The sequence below is a fragment of the Lepidochelys kempii genome, chromosome 2 (genome assembly GCF_965140285.1).
Source record: "Lepidochelys kempii isolate rLepKem1 chromosome 2, rLepKem1.hap1, whole genome shotgun sequence".
Taxonomy (NCBI): domain Eukaryota; kingdom Metazoa; phylum Chordata; order Testudines; family Cheloniidae; genus Lepidochelys; species Lepidochelys kempii.
Window position 1 is genome coordinate 49595046 of NC_136381.1, and position 23414 is coordinate 49618459.

The 23414-nt window shown below is 44.0% G+C and overlaps 1 protein-coding gene across 4 annotated transcripts in view; it reads right to left on the reverse strand.

Moving 5' to 3' along the window:
• Positions 1-16243, reverse strand: part of LRRCC1 (leucine rich repeat and coiled-coil centrosomal protein 1) — a 38315-nt gene extending 22072 nt beyond the window's left edge. The window contains exons 1-7 of one of the 4 annotated variants that reach the window (XM_073330672.2): positions 15982-16243; positions 13983-14188; positions 13482-13547; positions 9820-9987; positions 6938-7107; positions 6611-6838; positions 4512-4714 (exon numbers count right to left, since the gene is read on the reverse strand). In XM_073330672.2, coding sequence (XP_073186773.2) covers positions 4512-4714; positions 6611-6838; positions 6938-7107; positions 9820-9987; positions 13482-13547; positions 13983-14188; positions 15982-16040 — 1100 coding nt within the window. In that variant the 5' untranslated portion in view covers positions 16041-16243. Of the gene's footprint in view, positions 1-4511; positions 4715-6610; positions 6839-6937; positions 7108-9819; positions 9988-11011; positions 11178-13481; positions 13548-13982; positions 14189-15981 lie in introns of those variants that run through there. The other 3 variants (XM_073330673.2, XM_073330674.2, XM_073330677.2) reach the window with 3 other exon arrangements.
• Between the last annotated feature and the right edge of the window lie 7171 nt (positions 16244-23414).

Here is a 23414-nt window from a genome sequence, read left to right on the forward strand (position 1 = left end):
GAACAACTAACTGTGGAAGTTATATTATTCATAAGCCACAGATGAATCAATAACCAATTTCATTTCCAAGATGTGGGTATACAAATACCTTAACATAAGAAAAGAATACATTCTCTTTAAAAAAAAGATGTATGAATGATAGGAAAGGGGTAAATACAAGAGAAACAAATACTAACAGCCAACTATTTCCATGTGAAGTCATAAACTTGTGCTATTTAATCTTTTACTAGAAAATGGTTAACTGACCTGAACTTGCAGTCCTTAGCGAAGTCTCTGCTTTCCACAATAAAATCCCAAAAGTTTGACCTACATTCTTTGTTTCCAAATGCAAGGTCATGCATTTGGCTAAGTTAAAACAGGTTGTTCATATGAACCAGACCATATAGGTTGCTCTGTATAACTAAATTAGTGAGTAGTAAATGACAAGGACCAATTTTTGCATCATCTGCAAATTTAACCAGCAATGATTTTATATCTTCTTTCATATAATTGAAAAAGATAATAAATCACACTGGACCAAGAAACAAATCTGTGGGGGACCTCGCTAGAAACACATCCACTGGATGATCCCCTCACCCAGTGATGAGCTGCCAAAATCTTAACAACCGGTTCCCTATAAAAAGTTCTGATATAAGGGATGTGCCAAGAGGTAGAGGGGGTGGGAGGGTGTAGTGGCAGGGAAGAGATTGCACAGAGAAAAAGGGGCTTGTTGCAGGGATGCAGTGGCAAGGAGGGAGTGGCACAAGGGAGAAGTAGGCAGGAGGGGGTTGTTACAAGGGGCTGGCTGGCAGGCAGGGGTGTGTATGTGCCTGGGGTTATTGCGGGGTGGGGGTGGGTGGGCGGGGTTTGCACAAGGGAGGAGTGGGCAGGAGGGAGATGGGAGGCGGGGTGGTCCCGAGGTTGATGCAGGGGTGAGGGTGACCGTGGCTGGCTTGGGGGGGGGGGGGGGGGGGGGGTTGCCGGGTGGAGGTTGCCCAGAGGCAAAAGTGGCAGGACGGGGTAGGTTGTTGGGGTGGTGGGTACATAGGGGAGAAGTAGCTGGTCAGTGGGTGTTGAAGGGGTGGCACTGGTTGGGGGAGGGGTGCCCGGGTTTCTCCCACATACACCATTCCCCAGGCCAGGGACAGGACCTGCCCACCCCCCAGCGCTCCGTGGGCCCCTGCAGCTCCCCGTGGCCTGGCTAGGTACCTTTCAGGCGGAGTAGACACCCAGCTTCTCCGCCCGAAGAGCAGAGCGCAGCTGTGCCTTCTTCCCAGCGCTGCGGGCTGAGCTGGGCTCCCCACCGCCCCTGGAGCTCTCAGCAGTGGCGCAGGCAACCAGCCCCCCTGAGCCCAAGCTGGGCTCCCCGGGGCTCTCAGCAGCAGCGCAGGCAGCCAGCCCCCGCACACCCAAGCTGGGCTCCCCACTGCTCCTGGGGCTCTCAGCGGGGGTGGCTGCTGCTGAGAGCCCCAGGGGCAACGGGGAGCTCAGCTCGGCCCACAGCACGGGGAAGACGACGCAACTGCTAGTGCTAGACCCTCCCCTTCCCTGCTCCACTGCTGGCTGCTCCCCCGGGTGGAGGGACTGGCTGTGCCACGGGCAGCCCCTCTGGAGCCAGGAGACGGGGAGCAGTGGCAGCCTTGTGCTCCGCTGTTTAAAAAAAATTTTTGGGGCACCGCTTTTTGGTGCTCCCCACCACTTGGTGCCCTAGGCCGCTGCCTAGTCGTTGCACCAGTCCTGCCCGACAGACCCCCCCTGGAACTCCCACACCTACCCATCCCTTGACCACTCCCCCAGAACCACCACCCCCTACAACTGCTCTCTGCCCCTTATCCGACCCCTCCTCCCAGCCCTGGCCCGGCTCCCTTACCATGCTGCTCAGGGCAGCGTGTATGGATGCCGCACGGCCCGCTGGAGCTCACCGCCCCACCCCCTTACCATGCTGCTCAAAGCGGCATGAGCTGCAGAGCTGCCCAGGAGCAGTCCAGAGCGCTGGCGCCGGTGGCGTGGCACGGCACACTGAGGCTCTGCGAGAGGGGGGACGGCAGAGGAGGGGCCGGGGGAGCCTCCCTGGCCGGGAGCTCAGGGAGCTGTAACAATTTTTACCAACAACCGGTTCGCGTGAACCGGTGCTAACTGGCTCCAGCTCACCACTGCCCTCACCCCTTAAACCGGATCTAGACTACTGTGGCAAATTGATCTAAGTTACACTACTTCAGTTACGTAAACACAACATAACTGAACTAGCTAGATCCACTTACCACGGTATCTACACTGTGCTGTGTCGATGGGAGACACAGTCCTGCTGACCTACCTTAGTCTTTTAGGGGAGGGGGCATACAGAAATTGATGGGAGAGTGCTCTCCAATCGATTTAGCGGGTCTTCACCAGATCTGCTAAATTGATGCCACGCATCGACTGCAGCAGTGCTGATTTAGCTCCGTAGTGAAGACATGGCCTTAGTTTCTTTTTGAGCTTTCAATTAGGCCAGCTGTGCTAATTTCCACCCCACCACCCCCATCAGAATGTTGCACAATACTAAAATTAAATCTTTCACATAGTTTGTCAGCAGTTACCCTTATCAAGCTTGTAAACTTATAAAAAAATGCTGTCAAATTAGACAAGACCTAGTCTGCATAAGGCCATATCAACCAACATTTTTTTTTTTTTCTTAAAACTGACTGCAACCTATACCAATCTTTCCCCCATTTTGTTTGGGATCAGCGTCAGATTAACAAACCTAAAGTTATCTGGGTCAACCTGTTTAACCTTTCTAAATATATGTACATTAGCTTTTTTCCAGTGCTTAAAACCAAGTAAAGTAAGAACATCCGTGTTGTTTGGTTCTTTGTCTACAAGCCTATTTCCAAGGAAATTAGGATCTTTAAGAGTAGCCTCAGTAAGCAGAACATTTTGACTAATTATGCCCATCTGCAGCTCCCCCTAGTTTCAACTAAATAAAATATTCTCATTTCCTGTGCTAAAATGGTTTTGTGAAATGTATTTTATCCCAGATGTGACAGCACTACAGTATTGTTTCATCCACGACTTGTGTCGAATTTACAACTGCATCCACATAGAGTCCCATTCATTTCAATGGGGCTCTGAGGACACAGTTGCAGGATCAGGACCTAGTTTGTAAAATGCTTTGGGATCCTTCGTTGAAATACCCAAATACTGTAATAGTGTGATAGGTCTTACATGTGTATAGTGTAAATGAATATTTATGCTCTTAAACAGTGGTTCTCAACCTATTTACCATGGTGGGCCACATATACAGCTCTCTATGTGTAATGCGAGCAGCAACCACAAAATAAATATATATATATACACACACATACGTATACACACACACACACACACCACCTGTATGACCCTGAGGATGTCACATGGGCTGCAGCTGTGTGCTGATTGGTCTGCAAGGGACCCGCGAACTGAGAACCACTCCTCTGTATCTGTTTAACAAACTTATATTTTCACTGTGATTTTCAAGTATCTTGAGAATGTCCTAGCATAGTTAGAAATTGCCCTCCTGTAAAAATCAAGTAGTTTCTAAAGTATGCTGTCTGACCTACATTGACATGATCAAAGGCAGCACTGAAAGGAAGGTTCTTTGCCTTCATGTGGGGTCACTGTAGAACCAAAATACTATAACATTTGTCATAACACATTAAGTACCACTCTGTCCACAGGGTTTTACTTTAAAGGGAAGCTACCTGCATGTATTGAGGGAAAAACTGTTCAATACAGTCTGTCATCACAGCCATCTACTAATGCAATACTTCCCACAGTATGGGACATGACCCTCTGTGGGAAGCACAAAGGACTATCCAGGGATGTATGGACAGATTACATTTGTTTCTTCAGAGTCTGAGCTTTCATTAAAAAAAAAGTCTTTAGTTGTCTTGGTTATGGAGAGAACCTTCAAAAACATGACAAGTACATCAGTGTAGCAATGTCTGCTTCAGTTTGCATGGAGTCTAAAGCAGCATGTGGTATGAACTGTCCTGTTCATTTAAATGGAGTTAACTCAGATGCTAGTGAGGATGTTTCAGATGTCAACTTTGTTAATTAACCATTCACTATGCAAAGCATGTAAGAAAAGAAAAAGTTAAATTAAAATCTGCACCAATCTACCCCATCATTTCTCAAAGTGGGAGGCATGAAAGGCTAATATTAAGGAAAAAAAAGAGGCAGAATATGGAGTTAAAAAAAAAACTAAAGTAAAAAACAAAAAAAAAACCCCAACCCCTATGATGGGATTACAGGAAGAACACAACAACTGGTTGATTGTATTTTCCTGCTGAGGAAAAGCTTTCAGAAGTTTAAGAAACATTGCACTAATCAATGAAGAGAACATGAATTAAATTTCTAAGAACTGGGAACTTCATTAATGCTATAAAAATCACCACCACAGGCATCATGCATCTTTATCACCTCAAATCCTGAATTCGTTGAGCTCAACTTAAAATTTTGTAAGTACTCAATCTTTTTAAACCTTTTGGGTATTTTGGTGTCCGATCTGAATGTACCTGTCAGTTACGTTGCCTTTCAGATGATTAGCATGGTGCTTAGTAGACAAAGTAGATTTACGATAATTAGGGATCTTGCTTCTTTTAGCCAGCTTTCTGTTATTCTCTTTTCCACTTTCACACTCACTCTCAGAAGTCAGATCTGTGTCTCTCTTTGCTTTGAGAACTTTCAAAGGAGTGCCTGTTCTTGAACAATTAGACACCTAAGAACAAAAACAAGTAAAAAGTTGTTAGTCCAAAAAATATAAAAAATAAAAAATTACTTAAGTGTTTTTTTCAAATCTACTTTGAAGGATTAGGGTTTTGATAGAAATAGATTTACTGTTTGAGGGAACTGGGATTATTTAGTCTGCAGAAGAGAAGAATGGGGGGGGGGTGAGGGGATTTGATAGCTGCTTTCAACTACCTGAAAGGGGGTTCCAAAGAGGCTGGATCTAGACTGTTCTCAGTGATAGCAGATGATAGAAGAAGGAGTAATGGTCTCAAGTTGCAGTGGGGGAGGTTTAGGTTGGATATTAGGAAAAACTTTTTCACTAGGAGGCTGGTGAAGCACTGGTATGGGTTACCTAGGGAGGTGGTGGAATCTCCTTCCTTTGAGGTTTTTAAGGTCAAGCTTGACAAAGCCCTGGCTGGGATGATTTAGTTGGGGATTGGTCCTGCTTTGAACAGGGGGTTGGACTAGATGACCTCCTGAGGTCCCTTCAAACCCTGGTATTCATTAGTTCATAGAATCAATCATAGAATCACAGAAGATTCCACATACAGTAGTTACACATTTCTCCCCCTTTGTCAGCCAACCATTTCAGCCTTTGCTCTCATGTTGGAAACCTAGCTATGCTGGCAGAACAGTGTGCCAGATCATGGGTAATTGCTTACTCATTACTCTTTGAAACTTCTGCAATTACCAAAGAAGGTTGTTAAAAAGTTGTTTCTCAAAAGGAAAAGTTAAAAATCTAAACTACTTTCAGTTCACATGAAAGGAAAAAAAAATTCCCCAGTATAAAGTTATCTGACAACAAGGTTATAAACAAACATGGGAATAAAGTATTCTAATAATTTGCTCCCTCATCAGGATAGAGGAACTACAAAATTGAAGACCCTCTATTTTAGTTCAGCCCATCTTCTAAGGATTAGGGCCCAGCATTGAACAAAGGTATGCACCCCCAAATCATGCCCCCCTTCTACCCAGTGAAATTATACTGGTTCAACTCTACAGATGTAGGTGCCAGAGAGCACTTTATGTATTAATTTATCTCATCAAGTTTGTTCATAACTAGAGATCATAGAAATGTAAGGCTAGAAGGAACCTCAAGAGGTAATCTACTCCATCCCCTCCACACTGAGGTAGAATTAAATATACCTAGATAAACATTTTGTCTGGGATGGGCTAACTTATTCTTAAATACCACCAATGACAGCCTGTTCCATTGCTAAATTATACTTATAGTTAGGAACACTTTCCTAACATCCACTGGAAATCTCCCTTGCTGAAAATTAGTTCTAGTCCTACGCTTGGTGGACATGGAAAACAACTGCATCTATTGCTTGTGTGCATTTAGTCAAGCTCTTATAAATATGCCAGGGACATCATGTACTACCATTAAAAAAAAAAAAAAAAACCCAAAACAAGCGAACAAAAAACCACCACCACTATACACTGGAAAATATCCCCTCCACCCCCAAAGGTAAATTCAGACTGATTGGGCCATTATTTTGTATCATTAACAACTTTCACAGTGCTAGGATTTTACCACTTTTCATATTTCTAACTGGTTTGTGGCATGTGTCAAAAGATTAAGAAAAATATTAACGTCATACCCATATCATACCCAGATAACAGACAGCATAATGAACTAAATGGACCACACATTTGATCCTGTATGCAAATTCCTATGATCTGTTGTAAGTACTGTCTATAGTTTTTCAAGTTTATGAATGTTCTTATATTGTCCCCTCATCACTTGTGGCACCTGATTACCTCCAAAATGAGTGTGCATACATTAATATACACATCTCTCTCCTCACTCTGCCACACCTATATCAGCCAGCAAGATGCACATCTGAAACATAAAAAAGGCCTTTATGTAAATGTGATGTACCTTAAGACTAGTAACCTTCTGCAAGAGCTGTGAAATTTGATCCTCTAGTTTTTTGATCCTCATCTCATTGTATAAGTCATTATCAATTTTAGCCCTTTCTGGTTCTGAAGAGGAGACTGGTTCTGAAGAAGAACTGAAGGTGCTTTGTGTTGGTATACTTGCACGTTGTCGAAACTGAGCTAACACCTTATCAATATGAGGGGTGATCACTCGCAAATTAACACAACTCTTAAATAAATAAATAAAAAAGAGATTCAATAATCATATCCAACATAGCAGTAATTAAATTAGTACAGTTTTTACACTTGAAAATAGCAGTGAGAGCACCTGTTCTTCATGGCAGGGGACACTGGATGAAACCAAACAATCCAAGAGACCTTCTAAACACTGCAAATCTGATGAATTCTCTTCTGTCAAATTTACTGGTTCACCAAATACATTCCTTCCATCTAGGACTGTTAGCTGAGGCAAAGTCTGAAGAATGATCTCTCTGTAACCTTTAGGGATGAATTATTCATAAATTATTTCAATTTAAATATAAAAAAAAGATACCTGCTGGATTCTAGGCACCCTACCTTCTATTAGAAGTAAAATATATAACATTAAAAGCAAGAAGAGCCACAAATGCCTTCCCCCAATATAAAGCAGCCAGTCAACAGGAAACATTACAGAACAAAATCCTCCAGGAACTTGATAGGTGAAGTCTTACTACATTGGGCTTTTTTTGCACTATTGTAGCTACAGTGACATAACTGCACTGGGTAAACCCCAGTGTACAGATGCTACACCAATGTTTGCATGAGGATTGAATAAAACTACCTTGTATGTCCTGGATATGTAAGAAAAAATAAAAGACATGTTTTGATAAACCAACCGATTTATTAAGTAAAAGGAAATATTATCTGTTGTTAGGGAACTGAAGTGATGACTAGAAGCAATCTCCTTTAAGATTTCAGACCTAGTGAATCTCATCCTCTCACAGCTAGTTTTTATTCACAGATTGGAACAGGAAAACAAGCTTTACTGCTTTTTTCAACTCCCAATAAATTTCTTAACTTTCAATAAACTGGTCATTGACTTGAACTAGTTAGATAAACTGAAATGAAGAAAATATTCTCTGTGTAACAGATACAAAGATAATATATCTGGTTGCAGTATTAAGTTTATTTCTATTTTGTGAATCACTGTGGGTTAGGAATTTTGTTTCACTCCACAGGGGAACGTTACCACAGCTGTTCCAGGAACTAAAAACAGTGTGGGGTGATTACTGCAGTCCCTGGGATTCTACATAGCTCCAGAGAAGGATCACCCTTGGGGTGGTTGATATATACTGTTCAAACAGGTATCAGAGGCCCAAGAAAAAACAAAACCCAAAACGGTTTTTGGAACAAAAAGACTTCATTTAACATGACAGAGGGACTTTCCTTTTGGATTCAACGAACAGGCATGATCTGTGGTCCAAGAGTGATCTAGCCCACCTGAAGAGCTGGAAGAATTAAACCTGCCATGGTCCCCGTAAGACTGATGTGTGATATGTTTAGTATTCGTCTACATCTCTTATTGTTTTGTACATATTCTCTGTATGCTTTTGTACTTAAATAAATGTACTCTACTTTGAAAGAGCTGTTTTACCAGAACCTGTCACTGTCATTGTCCAGTGTCTGGATGTTTGTCAAGCCTGTGTGGAATAAACATAGTGAAGTGAAAGTGCAGCCTAAAACCGCTGCTCAGAAAGGAGTGGGACATGGGTCCCTGCCCAGAGAGAAGTGACAGAGAGAGGAACCTGAGGGGCATTCCTGGAGCAGACCACAGAAGGTTGAGTAACTCCTTGAAACTGACACTTACCACCTGCAAAAGAAGCTACTGCTGTCAAAAGCTGATATAGCACTTCAACAAACTGGTTCCAAGTGCTTGGCCAGCAACTTCAGTGCTTAGCTAGAGACTTCAGCGACTCCACCAGTGGTTTCTTTACAACTTCAGCAACAAACATGTACTGCTTTAATATTAAATTTTATTTCAATGGTTTTAACATAGCTTGTCTTAATTTCAAATGGTTTATAAAAAAAAGTAATTTAAAATTAAAAAAAATTTTTTTCTATTTTTTTTGTTTTTAAATTGCTGATTGTTTTTTAACAGATTTTGCACAAGCTTTCCAAAAATGTCATCTCTGTGCAGAAACCAAAACATGGATCACTGTTTGGACTGAAGTTAAGATTTTGTACAGTATGAACCTGCAATTCCAGAAGTATACTACAGAAACTGTTTTTTCAACATTAACTACAGTGTTCACTATTGGCAACTGCTATAAACACCTTCATGCTAAAGGTAACTGAAATGTAACTCACAAATTTTCAGCATAATATTTATCCAAGGCATTCTTTCTTTAATAAGATTTTCAGTTTAAACATGTCATCTTTAAAAATGCATTTTCCTAATCAGCATACTACATATTAAGTGTAATTATTTCCTTTAATTCACAATTTCAGTTCAGGCTCACCGTGTTCTGGAATGGTACCACTGAATACATTGGGACAAACTTAGCGCTTGGAGGATCAAAATTAATTCCCCATGAGATGTGTGAACGACTGATAACTCAAGTATTATCACTCTCATCACCAGAATGCAGAACATAGTCATATTTTAGTTATACCATGACACTTCTCAACATGTTCAGAGAGCACCCCAATACAATTCTATGCAGGAGCTGAAGAAAAAAAAATTTCAGTTCCCAAATTTTGTCCAGTGTGGTCCACATTTTAATAGAGACGGTTTCACAGAACTCCTCTATGCCCATTTGCAACTGACTAAAATCCCTGCTACAGCAACACCAGATGACCAGCCAGTTCTCAGCTGACCTTTGACAACTGCTGCTTTTGAAAATAAACAGTTTCTCTGATCAGGCCTTAATGTTTAAATGTAGCAAAAAAATTATATATATAAAAAGACGACTTTCAGCATGCATGGTACATTGTATAAGTAGAAAGGAAGAAAAACTTCCATGGTTTTGACAACATGAATCAGGGAGTAGAGAGATTTGATCACAAAGGTCACCACAGTATGACAGAATTTAGGTTTTTGATGGCTGGCCATAATTTATGAATCAAGCTACTAGTTGCAGAAACTAGATCACAGGATTATAAGACACAGAAGCCACTGATGTTTGGACAGTAACTAGAATTCAAAGTAATTATCTAGTATATTATTCATACCTGTTGTGTCACAGACTGGATTGCCCTTTCCATTTTTTTCTAAATTAAGACTGGTCAAGAAGTGCAGTCCCATCATACATTGAAGTAAATGGTTAATACTGCTTATGCAGTTGCTGTGGAGATCAATGTGACTAATTTTATGACTGGTTCCACGAAGGTCCAGAAATCCTGTAAAATTCAGAAAAATACAAAGCAGTGGCTTCTATTACAAACAAGTATTTAAGAACAAACATTTCCTAAGTTGGTATAAGGCATTTTACAGGAAAGCTAACAACAACAAAAATATATTAAAATATTTTACGCCCTGAAATTATCCAACATTTTGCCCCACTTCCGTCTTAAGGTTTATCCAGTATAAGACAATACTGCATGAATGTTAATTTTGAGAAGTAACTTTTAAAAGGGATTATAGTGTCAGTTTAAAAAAAATTAGTTGTTTAAAAATAGAGAATATTCTGCCTGAAGATCTATTTTAGTAAATGCAAAATGTGTTACTAAGGTCGCAGTTTACACTCTACTCAGCTTAGTTAGGGCCAGCCCTTAGAATAAAAGTTATATTTATTATATAAATGAATGCTTAAAGAGATGTAGGATTAAAAATGTGACCAAAAATAAGTCTAATCACACTTATTTTGGAAATAGTTCCCTGAAAAGGTTTTTATCTTAAAAAGTTTACTGTACTTCTATGGACATTGTAAATAATACAATAGAGCAGCTCCAGGGAGGCTACTTCAGTGGATGTAATCCTTCATGGGAATTTACACAGCAGTAGATCCCCCTATTCCACCCCAACCAACTCCTCCTCCTCCTCTCCACCCCAAGCACTATAACACAGGAAACTTACATAAAACAAGGCTCAGTACCATGAAAACAGTGCTCCCTCATGTCTAGTTCCCACTACCTCCAATTCTGCTGCACGTGTACTCTCTGCAGCCACTAAGGTGGGGAACTGGGAGCCGAAAGAGGTGGTGGGGGGGAGAAAAGAGCCCACCAGGAGCCTATTGGGCAGACAGGTTCCTGGGAGGGAGCTGCCAGCGAACTGAGACACCAGGCTCTCAGCTCCCCACACTGCCCCTTGTAGGTCGGTGGAAGCGTTCCTGGTGAGGACACTGACCCAACAAGGGAAGTACAGACATGCACCACCAGAGTAATTAAAAACTTAATTTACAACCACACAGTAGTGTAGACATACCCTACGAAGAAGTCTGTATTTGCCTCACAGTTGTGAAACTTAGGTCATGATCCTGCAAGGTGCTTGTAAAAGTAAGCCCTGTGTCACCTGACTACATATTAATTCATGGCTCCATCACTGGATTATATATTTCAGTATTCATGGCCAAATTGTGAGGATTACAAATCTACAGATTTAATTAAAAAGAGACAGTAAAATTGACAAGAAGTTCATTAAAAGAATGTTGAGCATCTGACAAAAGACAAAGCTATTTCTATAGTTATTTGCTATACACGGGTAAATTTCACAATAATGTGAAATATTCTTCAGTGGATATGTATTATATTTGCAAATCTAAGTGAAGGTAGCTAATGAAGTAAGTATACAAAATTTACATAAATGCAGTATTTTAGACTTTGGTTCTCAAGGTCTAAATACAGCCCATTAGTATGAGCACACATCACAGATAAGCAGCAACTATGCTTATGTTCCTGCCTAGTAATACCTCAGTTGCTGCTGGCCTGCTGAAAGAGGACAAAGTGATCCCTAGTTGACCATACATAATTCACAGATGCCAAGGCCACAACAGACCATTGTGATCATCTAGTGAGTCCGACCTCCTGCATAACACAAGCTATGGAACTTCCCCAAAATAATTCCCACAGCAGATCTTTTAGCTCTTGATTTAAAAAATGGTCCGTGATGGAGCATCCACCAGGATTATTATTACTGAACATACATAAATCCTCTGGTGAGACTCCATCACTTTTCTCTTTTCAGAGGTCCCAACAGCAACACATCCCCACCCCCAACTACCAGCCCTGATCTCCAATAATCCCATCACCCACAACCCATCTCCAAAAACTAGTGACAATCCCCTAATGAGATCAGCCACATGACCCCAAGGAACAGCCCCCAGCCCCAAATCAAAATAGCCTCAAACACCCCCCCCCCACCAGCCCCAGTGCTGTCATCAAAATATTTTCCTCTCCCCAGACCGACCCTGCCCTTTTCCTCCCTGGCGAACTCCAGACAAATCCCAGACGGTGCCCAGCGGGGACTACCAGCACCTTTTCTGCAGATATTGGACCAGCGGCTACTGGATCCTGAGTCCAATCTAGAGTCTGCCCCCCAGCGGTTCTATGCCCAGCTCGGCTCCTTCTCTTCTCTGCCCCCCACCCCCATCCCAGCTGTGTTCCCCAGCAGTCCCATGCCTGGCTCTGCCACCCCCTGTCTCTTCCCAGCCAGCCCCAGCCCAGCTCCTGCCCCCCGAGCCACCCGCAGTCCAACTCTCCCCCCCAGCGGTCCTATCAAAAATCACTATGGTACTGTGATGGGAAGGCCAGTTCAATTGACAGGGCTGCAATGTCTGCAATTTCCATACACAATGGCATTGCATCAGCCTAGACTACATCACTGAAGACAAAATTAAGTGCAAAGATTTCATGATGTTGCTGTCACAATAGTAGTGGCAACACACATACCATGTGTAAATACATTTGTGTGTCGATGTCAGGCTTGGATGCTTTGTAGATGATAAATATTGCAAGCACCACTGGGAACATTTTCTCTATTTAGTGCCAAGACAGCTTGATATGACTATTAAATCATTGAGTATTACAGTTAATAGCACATACTTGGAATTTGCTGCCTACATGCTGTGACCACAAGTAAGATATGATGACTACTCCGGGAAGCTAGCCTAAAAATTCATTTTTAGAGAGGCTGTTCTCTTCTGTGTTCAAAAAGTACCTACAATACAGAACATGTAGGACATCTACCTCACAGGGGTATTGTGAGGGCAAGTGATTAAAAAAAGTTATTTGGGAACCTCAGATGAAAGGTTTTACATAACAGAACTATTACAATAGTAATCTCCTGGTAATAATATTCTGTATCTGGATATCGCAATTCAGAGTATCTTGAAGTGCTTTATCAAGTTGGGAAGAATTTGCATTTTACACATGAAGTTACCACAACAAGACATTGGCAGAATTGAAAATAAAACCCAGGCCTCCTTCCTGCTGTACTATTTCTGAACTCTCCCTTGTTTAAAAAATGTTGGGTTTGTTTTTTCTAAAAGTGAATATAGTGCTCACTGTACATGACAGATGTTCATCATTGTCACAGCACCAAGCAACTCAAGATTCCCACTCTGCTTCAGCAAAAGCATTTAAACATGTCTACAATCTTTGATCTCTCTGCTGATACTACCAACAAGAGGAACATAAGTCCATTGCAAATGATGGTTTAAGATTATTAATACATTTCACATTAGCCACTTAACTGTTTAATGGTAATTAATTTCAGCCAATTGTGACCTGGTCAGGATTTGAACCTATGATCTAAAGATTAAAAGCTTTATATTCCAATGGTAGTAAATTCCTGAGACATCCAATGTTCTGCATTTCTTATCTTTTAGTTCTTTGCAAATACATTTAGTCAGATATTTTATATTACGTGTGACAACATCACTGCCAGATCCACTTACCAGTAAGATCATGTATGCGGTTGTATGACAAATTCAATTTAGTTAAATTATGTAGCTTTTCCAGTCCTAAACAAAGTGGGGGAAAAAGTTAGTGCAAGAGCTTTAAAAAAAATACACAGAGATAAACATGTCTGACTGGTAAAATAAGGAAGACAGTCAGACTTGACACTATAAATGACAAATATAAACTGCGTTTATTATGATACAAACACTATGGTTGATAATATTTAAAAGGAATGAAGATCAAAGTTTATTTTAAAACTTTTTAATCTGCTTTAAATAGTCAACTGGGAAATATTGCCATGATGTCCTTTGGAATGATCTGTGTATTATTTCTTCAATTTAATCCAATATGTAATATGGGATTTTGACTTCAATGGGGGTTAAGCACATGCTTAACTTCAGTCACAGGCTTAAGATCTTCCTTGAATCAAACCTCAACAAAACTTTCAGAAAAGGCTCATAAAATGTTAAAGGGAAAGAAAACAAAAATATACTAACCCTCTACTTTTGTTATCAAATTACAGGACAAATTTAAAGTGCGAAGATTAGTCAGGGTACTTAGTCCTTCTATTTGATTTATTTGATTAGATGACAAGTCTAAATGCTGCAAATTCCAGATATGGCCAAGCCCTTCAATCCTGGAGATTTGGTTACAATGTAGGTTGATTGTGTGAAGTTCTGAACTTAGAGTTATCTCCAACAAGCTATAAATGAAAATACCCAGTATTAATTAAGATGTCTTAAGATAATTAACTTATAAAACATTTCTAAATCTCAAATTAACCAACAGTTTAAGGGGTGCAAATCACAAATTTTACACATCACTATTTACAAAAATAATATATTTTATTCAAGTAGAATAGTATACTATAGCAAATCAAAATAATCTGCCTTTCATTTAAGGTTCTCAATATTTAAACTTGAAAATAATCCACTATATTTACCAGTATCCTTAGCCCTCCTCCCCGCTAAAAGTTAGATCTTTTTTGTATCCGAGGACTAGTCTACACCGGCAGCACTTTAACATGGCTTGTGTAGCCGCGGCGCAGCACTGGGAGAGAGGTCTCCCAGCGCTCTAAAAAAACCCGCCTCCACGAGGAATGCAGCTCCCAGCGCTGGTGCACTGTCTACACGGGCGCTTTACAGCACCGAAACTTGCTGCGCTCTGGGGGTGTTATTCCCCTCGTGGAAGTGGATTACCAGGAGCGCTGGGAGACCTGTCTCCCAGCGCTCAAGTCTGATCACACTTGGACTTCAAAGCGCTGCCGTAGGAGAGCTCCTGTAGCAGCGGTTTGAAGTTTCTAGTGTAGACGAAGCCTCAGATCAACTTAACTATTCTGCTATGGGGTGTGAATTTTTCACAACCTACTCTTGTAGTTAAATCAACCTAATTTTTTTCATTTAGACCAAGCCTACTGCTCACACGTTCTCTCATAAAAAACATGCTTAAAACAAAAATTCTGTTCTCGCCACCTACATTAACTACAATGCTGTCATCTTAAATGTGGTGGACAATTAGGAAAAAACATACAGTTTAGTTAGGGTACTAAAGAACTTGCCTTCTTGGTTTTTGTCCTCAAAGAGCAAATTTCTGTCTCTGTTCAAAAGCGTTTGTTTGACTACAGCCAGGTTATTGCCCATGCTCAAGTAAGTATAAGGACTTAGATCTTTTTATACTGAGGGTTTATTTCTAAAAGTTTTTAAAAGACCATAAAGTCTGTGAAGCAAAGAAATGTGCTATTGTTTAGGCACTTTAATATTTAATATGCACTTAATACCCATCTTTGTAGGCAAAACGATTTAAGATTTGCTACTCTGCTTATTTTTAGAAGCTGATTTACCTGAACACCCCAATATAAAAGATTGTGGAATAGCTCAAGTAACCTTGACAACAGTATCTAAGCGTGAGCACATATTAGCTGGAGCTAAAAAGTGTTAAACAGAAAGTGCAGCATTTCTAATACACTGCCTTAGTTTCTGGAGGTCACACAATGAGTACTACGGAAAACCTCTTTAAAATACAGTCTAGGGAAATGGATCACATAATCGCTATAAATGACAGACCACAGGTAGCTACAATAAATGGCGAGGGGACGTGAAATGGATGCATGAAGAACACAAAAGACTCCTCGCAGCTCTGCCCCTTCCTGCGACTCTGCCCCGAGGAACAGGCTCGCGGGGGAGCTCTGAAAGTGCAGAGTTCAGCGTAGCCCTGGTAACACCGGGTCCCAGAGGCCCCGCTCCTGGAGGGACACCAAAGCGGACGCTATCCAGCAGCAGCAGCCCGTCTCCCCGCTCCCGTGCCCCACCGTTATCGAAATAGCGACATCATCGCTCCCTCTTCTTCTACCCCCCCGCCCTCCGCCCCTCACTCGCGACAGCTGCCCTGACTCCCTGCGGCTAGGCCCCCGGGAGCCCCTCCCCACTCTCCGCCCAGCCAGCCGGAGAAAGCCCACAACGCCCCCGGCCCCGGCGGGGCTCTCCGCGGCTCCCCCACCTCCCAATGCCTTTGTCCATGAGGCTGAGCTCCCCAGGCACGGCGCCAGCCCTCGCCATGTTGCCAGCGGCTCCGCCGCGCTACGGGAGGCGGCCGAGGAGCCAGCAGCGGATTCTGGCGCCTTTCCCTTTAAAGCTCCCCGAATCCAACGGCATCGCCGGGGGTGGGCGGGGCCCGCGAGTTCCAAGCTTTACGGATGGGTCAGAGGTCGTTACGACATAGAGCCGTAAAGCAACCCCCCCCCCCCCGCAGGAGCCGTCGCGCTTCCTCTTCCTCCCCTCTCAAAGAGAGAGCGGTTGGGCCGCCTCTGGAACAAGTTCCCCAAGCCTTGTCGTTTGTGAGCATGCGCATTAACGAGTGGAACGTGGTTCTGTCCGCCCTTGTGTTGGTTGCGCAGCTGGGGCCTATGGCCTGCAGCATGACTGGGCGCCTTAACCCCGAGCGCCCCTAGTGTAGACACGGCTGCTGTAGCCCCTGGTCACGCCCCTGTAATCACAGGTGCGCGTGCATGGCCAGGCTGTGGTGCTCGACGTGGAGAACCTCAGCATTGCTAACACTCAGCGTTCAATCCATCAGGACAGTCTCTACGTAAAAGAATAAATGGACCCAAATCAGAGGTCAAGAATGATAACAGTCAAAAACCAGTCGGAGAACACTTCAGTGTCTCTCTGGTCACTGGATTACAGACCTAAAAGTCGCAATATTACAACAAAAAAACCCTTCAAAAACAGACTCCAACAAGAGACTGCTGAATTGGAATTAATTTGCAAACTGGACACCATTAAATTAGGCTTGAATAGAGACTGGGAGTGGATGTGTCATTACACAAAGTAAAACTATTTCCCCATGTTTATCCCCCCCCCGTACTGTTCCTCACACGCTCTTGTCAACTGTTGGAAATGGCCCCTCTTGATTATCACTACAAAAGGTTTTTTTTCTCTCCTGCTGGTAATAGCTCACCTTCACTGATCACTTTCGTTATAGTGTGCATGGTTAACACCCATTGTTTCATGTTCTCTGTGTATACAAAATTGTGCTACTGCATTTTCCATTGCATGCATCCGATGAAGTGGGCTTGTCATAAATATAAAGGGAAGGGTAAACCCCTTTAAAATCCCTCCTGGCCAGAGGAAAACTCCTCTCACCTGTAAAGGGTTAAGAAGCTAAAGGTAACCTCGCTGGCACCTGACCAAAATGACCAATGAGGAGACAAGATACTTTCAAAAGCTGGGAGGAGGGAGAGAAACAAAGGGTCTTTGTCTGTCTATATGCTGCTTTTGCCAGGAACAGAACAGGAATGGAGCCTTAGAACCTTTAGTAAGTAATCTAGCTAGGTATGTGTTAGATTATGATTTCTTTAAATGGCTGAGAAAAGAATTGTGCTGAATAGAATAACTATTTCTGTCTGTATATCTTTTTTGTAACTTAAGGTTTTGCCTAGAGGGATTCTCTATGTTTTGAATCTAATTACCCTGTAAGGTATCTACCATCCTGATTTTACAGAGGGGATTTCTTTACTTCTATTTACTCCTATTTCTATTAAAAGTCTTCTTGTAAGAAAACTGAATGCTTTTTCATTGTTCTCAGATCCAAGGGTTTGGGTCTGTGGTCACCTATGCAAATTGGTGAGGCTTTTTATCCAACATTTCCCAGGAAAGGGGGGGGTGCAAGTGTTGGGAGGATTGTTCATTGTTCTTAAGATCCAAGGGTCTGGGTTTGTAGTCACCTAGGCAAATTGGTGAGGCTTTTTACCAAACCTTGTCCAGGAAGTGGGGTGCAAGGTTTTGGGAAGTATTTGGGGGGAAAGACGTTTCCAAACAGCTCTTCCCCAGTAACCAGTATTTGTTTGGTGGTGGTAGCGGCCAATCCAAGGACAAAGGGTGGAATATTTTGTACCTTGGGGAAGTTTTGACCTAAGCTGGTAAAGATAAGCTTAGGAGGTTTTCATGCAGGTCCCCACATCTGTACCCTAGCGTTCAGAGTGGGGGAGGAAACTTGACAGGGCTGTAGCCCACAAAAGTTTATGCTCAAATAAATTTGTTAGTCTCTAAGGTGTCACAAATACTCCTGTTCTTTTTGCGGATACAGACTAACATGGCTGCTTCTTTGAAACCCATCAGGAGTCAGACTCCCAAACTCAGGAGATTTGTCATAGTGACAGGAATTTTTCATTTGCCTTCAGTATATGTAAAGTGTACCATGTTAATTCTCTAAAGCCCTTTTATTCCCGAGAAATTAAGGTTCTCCAGATTACAGCCCAGGAGAGAGACACAACGCTGAGTGGCCTGAAGGAGTCTACTATGACGGGAAAAGCAACAGTGACGTGGAAGAGGTGAGCCTCTCCATGACCCTTGGGCATAAGCAGCGACAGCAAATCCAGAAGCTGTGCACCAGTTTCATGCCAATGTTTTCAGCAACCCCAGGATGGACAGGTAAAGCAAGAAGAGAACAGCTATCAAGAGCTATTTTACAGCTAACTGGTTGGCTGGGTGCCCATCAAAGGGAGCTCCCCCCCGACTTCATTCATCACACCTGCGCTAAGGGCACCTTGACCATTCAGCTGAAGGGCCGCCCAGAGCAGAGCTGTTGGGGAAAGGGAGAGAGTCTTGGGTCAAGGGCCCGCTTTCCATAGGTGGCAGCGAGGCTGCTGCTCCGCTACGCACAAAACCTTGAGCCAGGCCTTCTATGAAGGCTTTAGAGCCAGCTTCCCCACGAACATGAGGTGCGCTCCGGGTGAGTGGCGGCTCCCTTCTGGCCACATCTCTACTCCCAACAAGAAGGCTCTCCGCACCCAGCCCTGTGCATAGCAGTGCATCACCTGGCCTTCCTCCATAGCAATGGACTTGGAAAGTGGGGGTCCTGAGGTGGGGGGGCCTAGGCAAATCATACACCTCAGGGCATTCTGCACCAAAAAATTAAAAATTCTGTGCACAATATTTTAAAATTCTGCAAATTTTATTTGTCAAATAAATGTGGAGGCTCCAGCATGGCATTGGGGAGCACCGGCCACTAGCTGCACAGAGGTGGGAGATCACTGTGTAGCTCCTCCCCCCACCCCCCGGACACGGGTGCAGGAAGCGGGGGAGGGATGCGTGTGGGGGAGGGGATTTTGCAGAGCTTCCTGCAGCTGGGGGTGGGTCTGACTCATCCGCAGATGCCGTGCAGGGGGAGAGCCCAGCGCAGGGTAGGAGCCTCCAGAGGCCAACTATCGAGCTTCTGTTGGTCTCCTGCAGCTCCACTATTAAGCCTTCCACAATAGCTTCTCCTGGGGGGGAGCAGCATCCACTTTGGGGGACAGCCCGGCTGGAAAGAATTGGGGCCACCAGGTCAACCCATTGCACCTAATGGGCCTGGATCTCCCAACCCCTGTTGGGAGGGGATGTGGGGCATGGCATCTGGGGCCGGGTCAGACCCAACCCCAGATTTCTTCCCCAGCTGCAGAAAGCTCTGCAAACTCCATTCTCACCCCACCCCACCTCACCCCTACCCCGCTACCTGCACGCATTGCTTTTCAGCTGCAGGGAGAGGGTGTCACGGAGTCCCCGGGTGATGCTCTGCAACTGCTCCCTACGAAGTCAGTCAGGACTCTGGGGAAGTCTCCTTTCTGGGAGCAGACTGTCTGCAGGACACACAGCTCACACAACTTCCACCTTCCTGGGTCTGACCTCGGAGCATTCAGCATCCTCTGCCCCTCCATGCGGTTCCCACAGCGAGTCTGCTCAGGTGAGGTCCTGGGGAAGCCAGAGGGTCCTGCACCCCAACTTCGCAGTCAGACGTGACTCTCCACCAGCCAGTAAAACAGAAGGTTTATTAGACGACAGGAACATGGTCTAAAACGGAGCTTGTAGGTGCAGAGAACAGGACCCCTCAGCGGGGTCCATTTTGGGGGGGCAGTGAGCCGGACAACCATGTTTGCACTTCACTCCTTGTCCCCAGCCAGCCCCAAACTGAAACTCTCTCCAGCACCTCCTCTTCTGGGCTTTGTCCCTTTCCCGGGCTAGAAGGTCACCTGATTCCTTAATTCTCCAATACCTTTAGCTCTCACGTTGTAGGGGGGAAGGGCCAGGCCATCAATTGCCAGGAAACAGGGTGTTGGCCATTCTCTGTGTCCAGACCCCTGCACATACGTGCTCTCTACGGCTCTGAAACAATCATACACCCTTATCCCACCACCTAGATACTTAAGAACTGCATAGGGGAAACTGAGGCACCCCCACAATATTCAGAGGACACATTAAGAAGAGTCCCGCTTCGTCACAGAGGGATCCCTGTACAGGGAGCAAAAAGAAAAGGAGTACTTGTGGCACCTTAGGGACTAACCAATTTATTTGAGCATAAGCTTTTGTGAGCGGCAGCTCACTTCATCGGATGCATAAAGTGGAAAATACAGTGAGGAGATTTATATACACACAGACCATGAAAAAATGGGTTTTTATTATACACATTGTAAGGAGAGTGATCACTTAAGATGAGAATGTGTATGATAAAAACCCATTTTTTCATGGTCTATGTGTATATAAATCTCCTCACTGTATTTTCCACTTTATGCATCCGATGAAGTGAGCTGCCGCTCACGAAAGCTTATGCTCAAATAAATTGGTTAGTCCCTAAGGTGCCACAAGTACTCCTTTTCTTTTTGCGAATACAGACTAACACAGCTGCTACTCTGAAACCTGTACAGGGAGCTGCTCCCCCATCCACCCAACCTCATATGGACCCTCCCGCTGAGCCTCACCCCCCTGCCCGCAAAACCCCCTCCCCCTGAACCTGGACCACCCCAACGAGCCGCCTGCACCCAGATCCTCACCCCCACGAGCCCCAACCAGCTGCACCTGGATCCCCACCTCACTGACCACACTCCCGCAGCATCTCAACCACACATTGAGACTCCCTCACCCAGACACCCCTGCTGAGCTCTAGCCCCACCCTACATCCAGACCCCCCCGCTGAGCCCAAGCACCCTCACCTGGACCCCCCTGCAGTCCCATAACCATTGCACCCAGAACCCTCCCCACCACCAACAAGCCCCTTTGCAGCTGGACACCCCCTGCACCTGGATCCCCCACGGAGCTGCCCGCACCCAGATTGCCCTACACAGAAGCCTCACAGCCCACACTTGGATCGCTCCACACTTGGAGCCTGCCTTGATGAGCCTGCCTCCCAACACCTGGTGCAACTGGCACATAGGGCAAGGCCCTTGGGTGTTTCTGGGCCAGGCCCAGTCCTTGCATTGTGTCATCACTAACTCTGTGTCCGGGGTAGGAAGCCTCACAGCCCACACTTGGATCGCTCCACACTTGGAGCCTGCCTTGATGAGCCTGCCTCCCAACACCTGGTGCAACTGGCACATAGGGCAAGGCCCTTGGGTGTTTCTGGGCCAGGCCCAGTCCTTGCATTGTGTCATCACTAACTCTGTGTCCTCCCGCTTCTGGTAGGCCCCTGTTGCTCTGCCCTTTGACCGATGGGTACAAAAATTCAGGCTGCTGCTTCTCTTTAACAAAGCCCTCTGGTGTCCTGCCTTTCTGTGCCCCTCCCAAAAATTATTAAGTACCTAAGAAAAGCGAAGCACCTTGTGATGGGTTCAGTCACAGAGACCCCCTGGGGACTGGATCCCAGAACCCTGTCTTGTTGAGCCAGAGATGCTACTCCGCTGCAATACAGACCCAGGGTCTGACCCACGCCCCCAAAGCTGCAGACTTTAACCAAAACGGCTCAGCTGGTTTCCTATCTCCAGCCACCCAGCTCCCAATGGGATCCAAACCCCAAATAAATCCATTTTACTGTGTATAAAGCTTATACAGGGTAAATTCATAAATTATCTGCCCTCTATAACACAGAGAGAGATATGCGCAGCTGTTTGCTCCCCCAGGTATTAATCGCTTACTCTGGGTTTAATAATAAAGAAAAGTGTTTTTATTAAGTATAAAAAGTAGGATCTAAGTGGTTTCAAGTAATAACAGACAGAACAAAGTAAGTTACCAAGCAAAATAAAAGAAAACATGCAAGTCTAAGCCTGATATATTTAAGAAACTGAATCCAGGTAAATCTCACCCTCAGAGATGTTCCAATACACTTTTTTCAGAGGCAAGCCTCCTTCTTAGTCTGGGCCCAATCCTTTCCCCCGGTACAGTTCTTGTCAGTTCCAGCTCAGGTGGTCACTAGCGGTTTTCTCATGACTGCCGCCCTCTTTGTTCTGTTCCACCCACTTTTATATCTTTGGCACAAGGCAGGAATCCTTTGTCTCTCTCTCGGTTTCCACCCTTCCTTCTAAATGGAAAAGCACCAGGTTTAAGATGGATTCCAGTATCTTGTGACATGTTCACATGTCCTGTGAGACTTCATTACTCATTGGCTGGCACCCACATATCCAGAAAGGCTTACAAGTAAACAGAGCCATTGACAACCAGTTGTCCTGGTCAATGGGAGCCATCAAGATTCTAAACCACCTTTAATGGCCCACACATTGCATAATTACAATAGGACTTCAGAATAATACTTCATATTTCTAGCTTCAGATACAAGAATGATACATTCATACAAATAGGATGAAAAGAGTAGATTATAAGCTTTGTAATGATACCTTAGAAGAGACCTTTTGCATAAAGCATATTTCAGTTACATTATATTCACACTCACAAGCATATTTCCATAAACATATGGAGTGCAATGTCACACACCACACTACTGGGGGACAACAGGCCCAGCCAAAAACTGCTACCTAAGCCTCAGTGAGAGTTGAACTCACAACCCCTGGTTTACCAAGACCAATGTGCTAACCCCTGAGCTATGGAGCCAGGTCCCATAGTGCCTCCCTCTCCGACCATGCCGACCTAAGTGATGCTGTGCCTGCCATGGTCATGCACTCATTGCAGCGGGCACATTGATGGCGTCCGTCATAAATACAAAGGGAAGGCTAACCACCTTTAAATCCCTTCTGGCCAGAGGAAAAACCCTTTCAGCTGTAAAGGGTTAAGAAGCTAGGATAACCTCGCTGGCACCTGACTAAAATGACCAATGAGGAGACAAGATACTTTCAAAGCTGGAGGGGGGGGAAACAAAGGCTCTGTCTGTGTGATACTTTTGCCGGGACCAGAACAGGAATGCAGGTCAGAACTCCTGTAAAGAGTTAGTAAGTAATCTAGTTAGATATGCGTTAGATTCTGTTTTGTTTAAATGGCTGATAAAATAAGTTGTGCTGAATGGAATGTATAGTCCTGCTTTTGTGTCTTTTTGTAACTTAAGGTTTTGCCTAGATGGATTCTCTATGTTTTGAATCTGATTACCCTGTAAGGTATTTACCATCCTGTTTTTACAGAGGTGATTCTTTTACTTTTTCTTTAATTAAAATTCTTCTTTTAAGAACCTGATTGCTTTTTCATTGTTCTTAAGATGCAAGGGTTTGGGTCTGTGTTCACTTGTGCAAATTGGTGAGG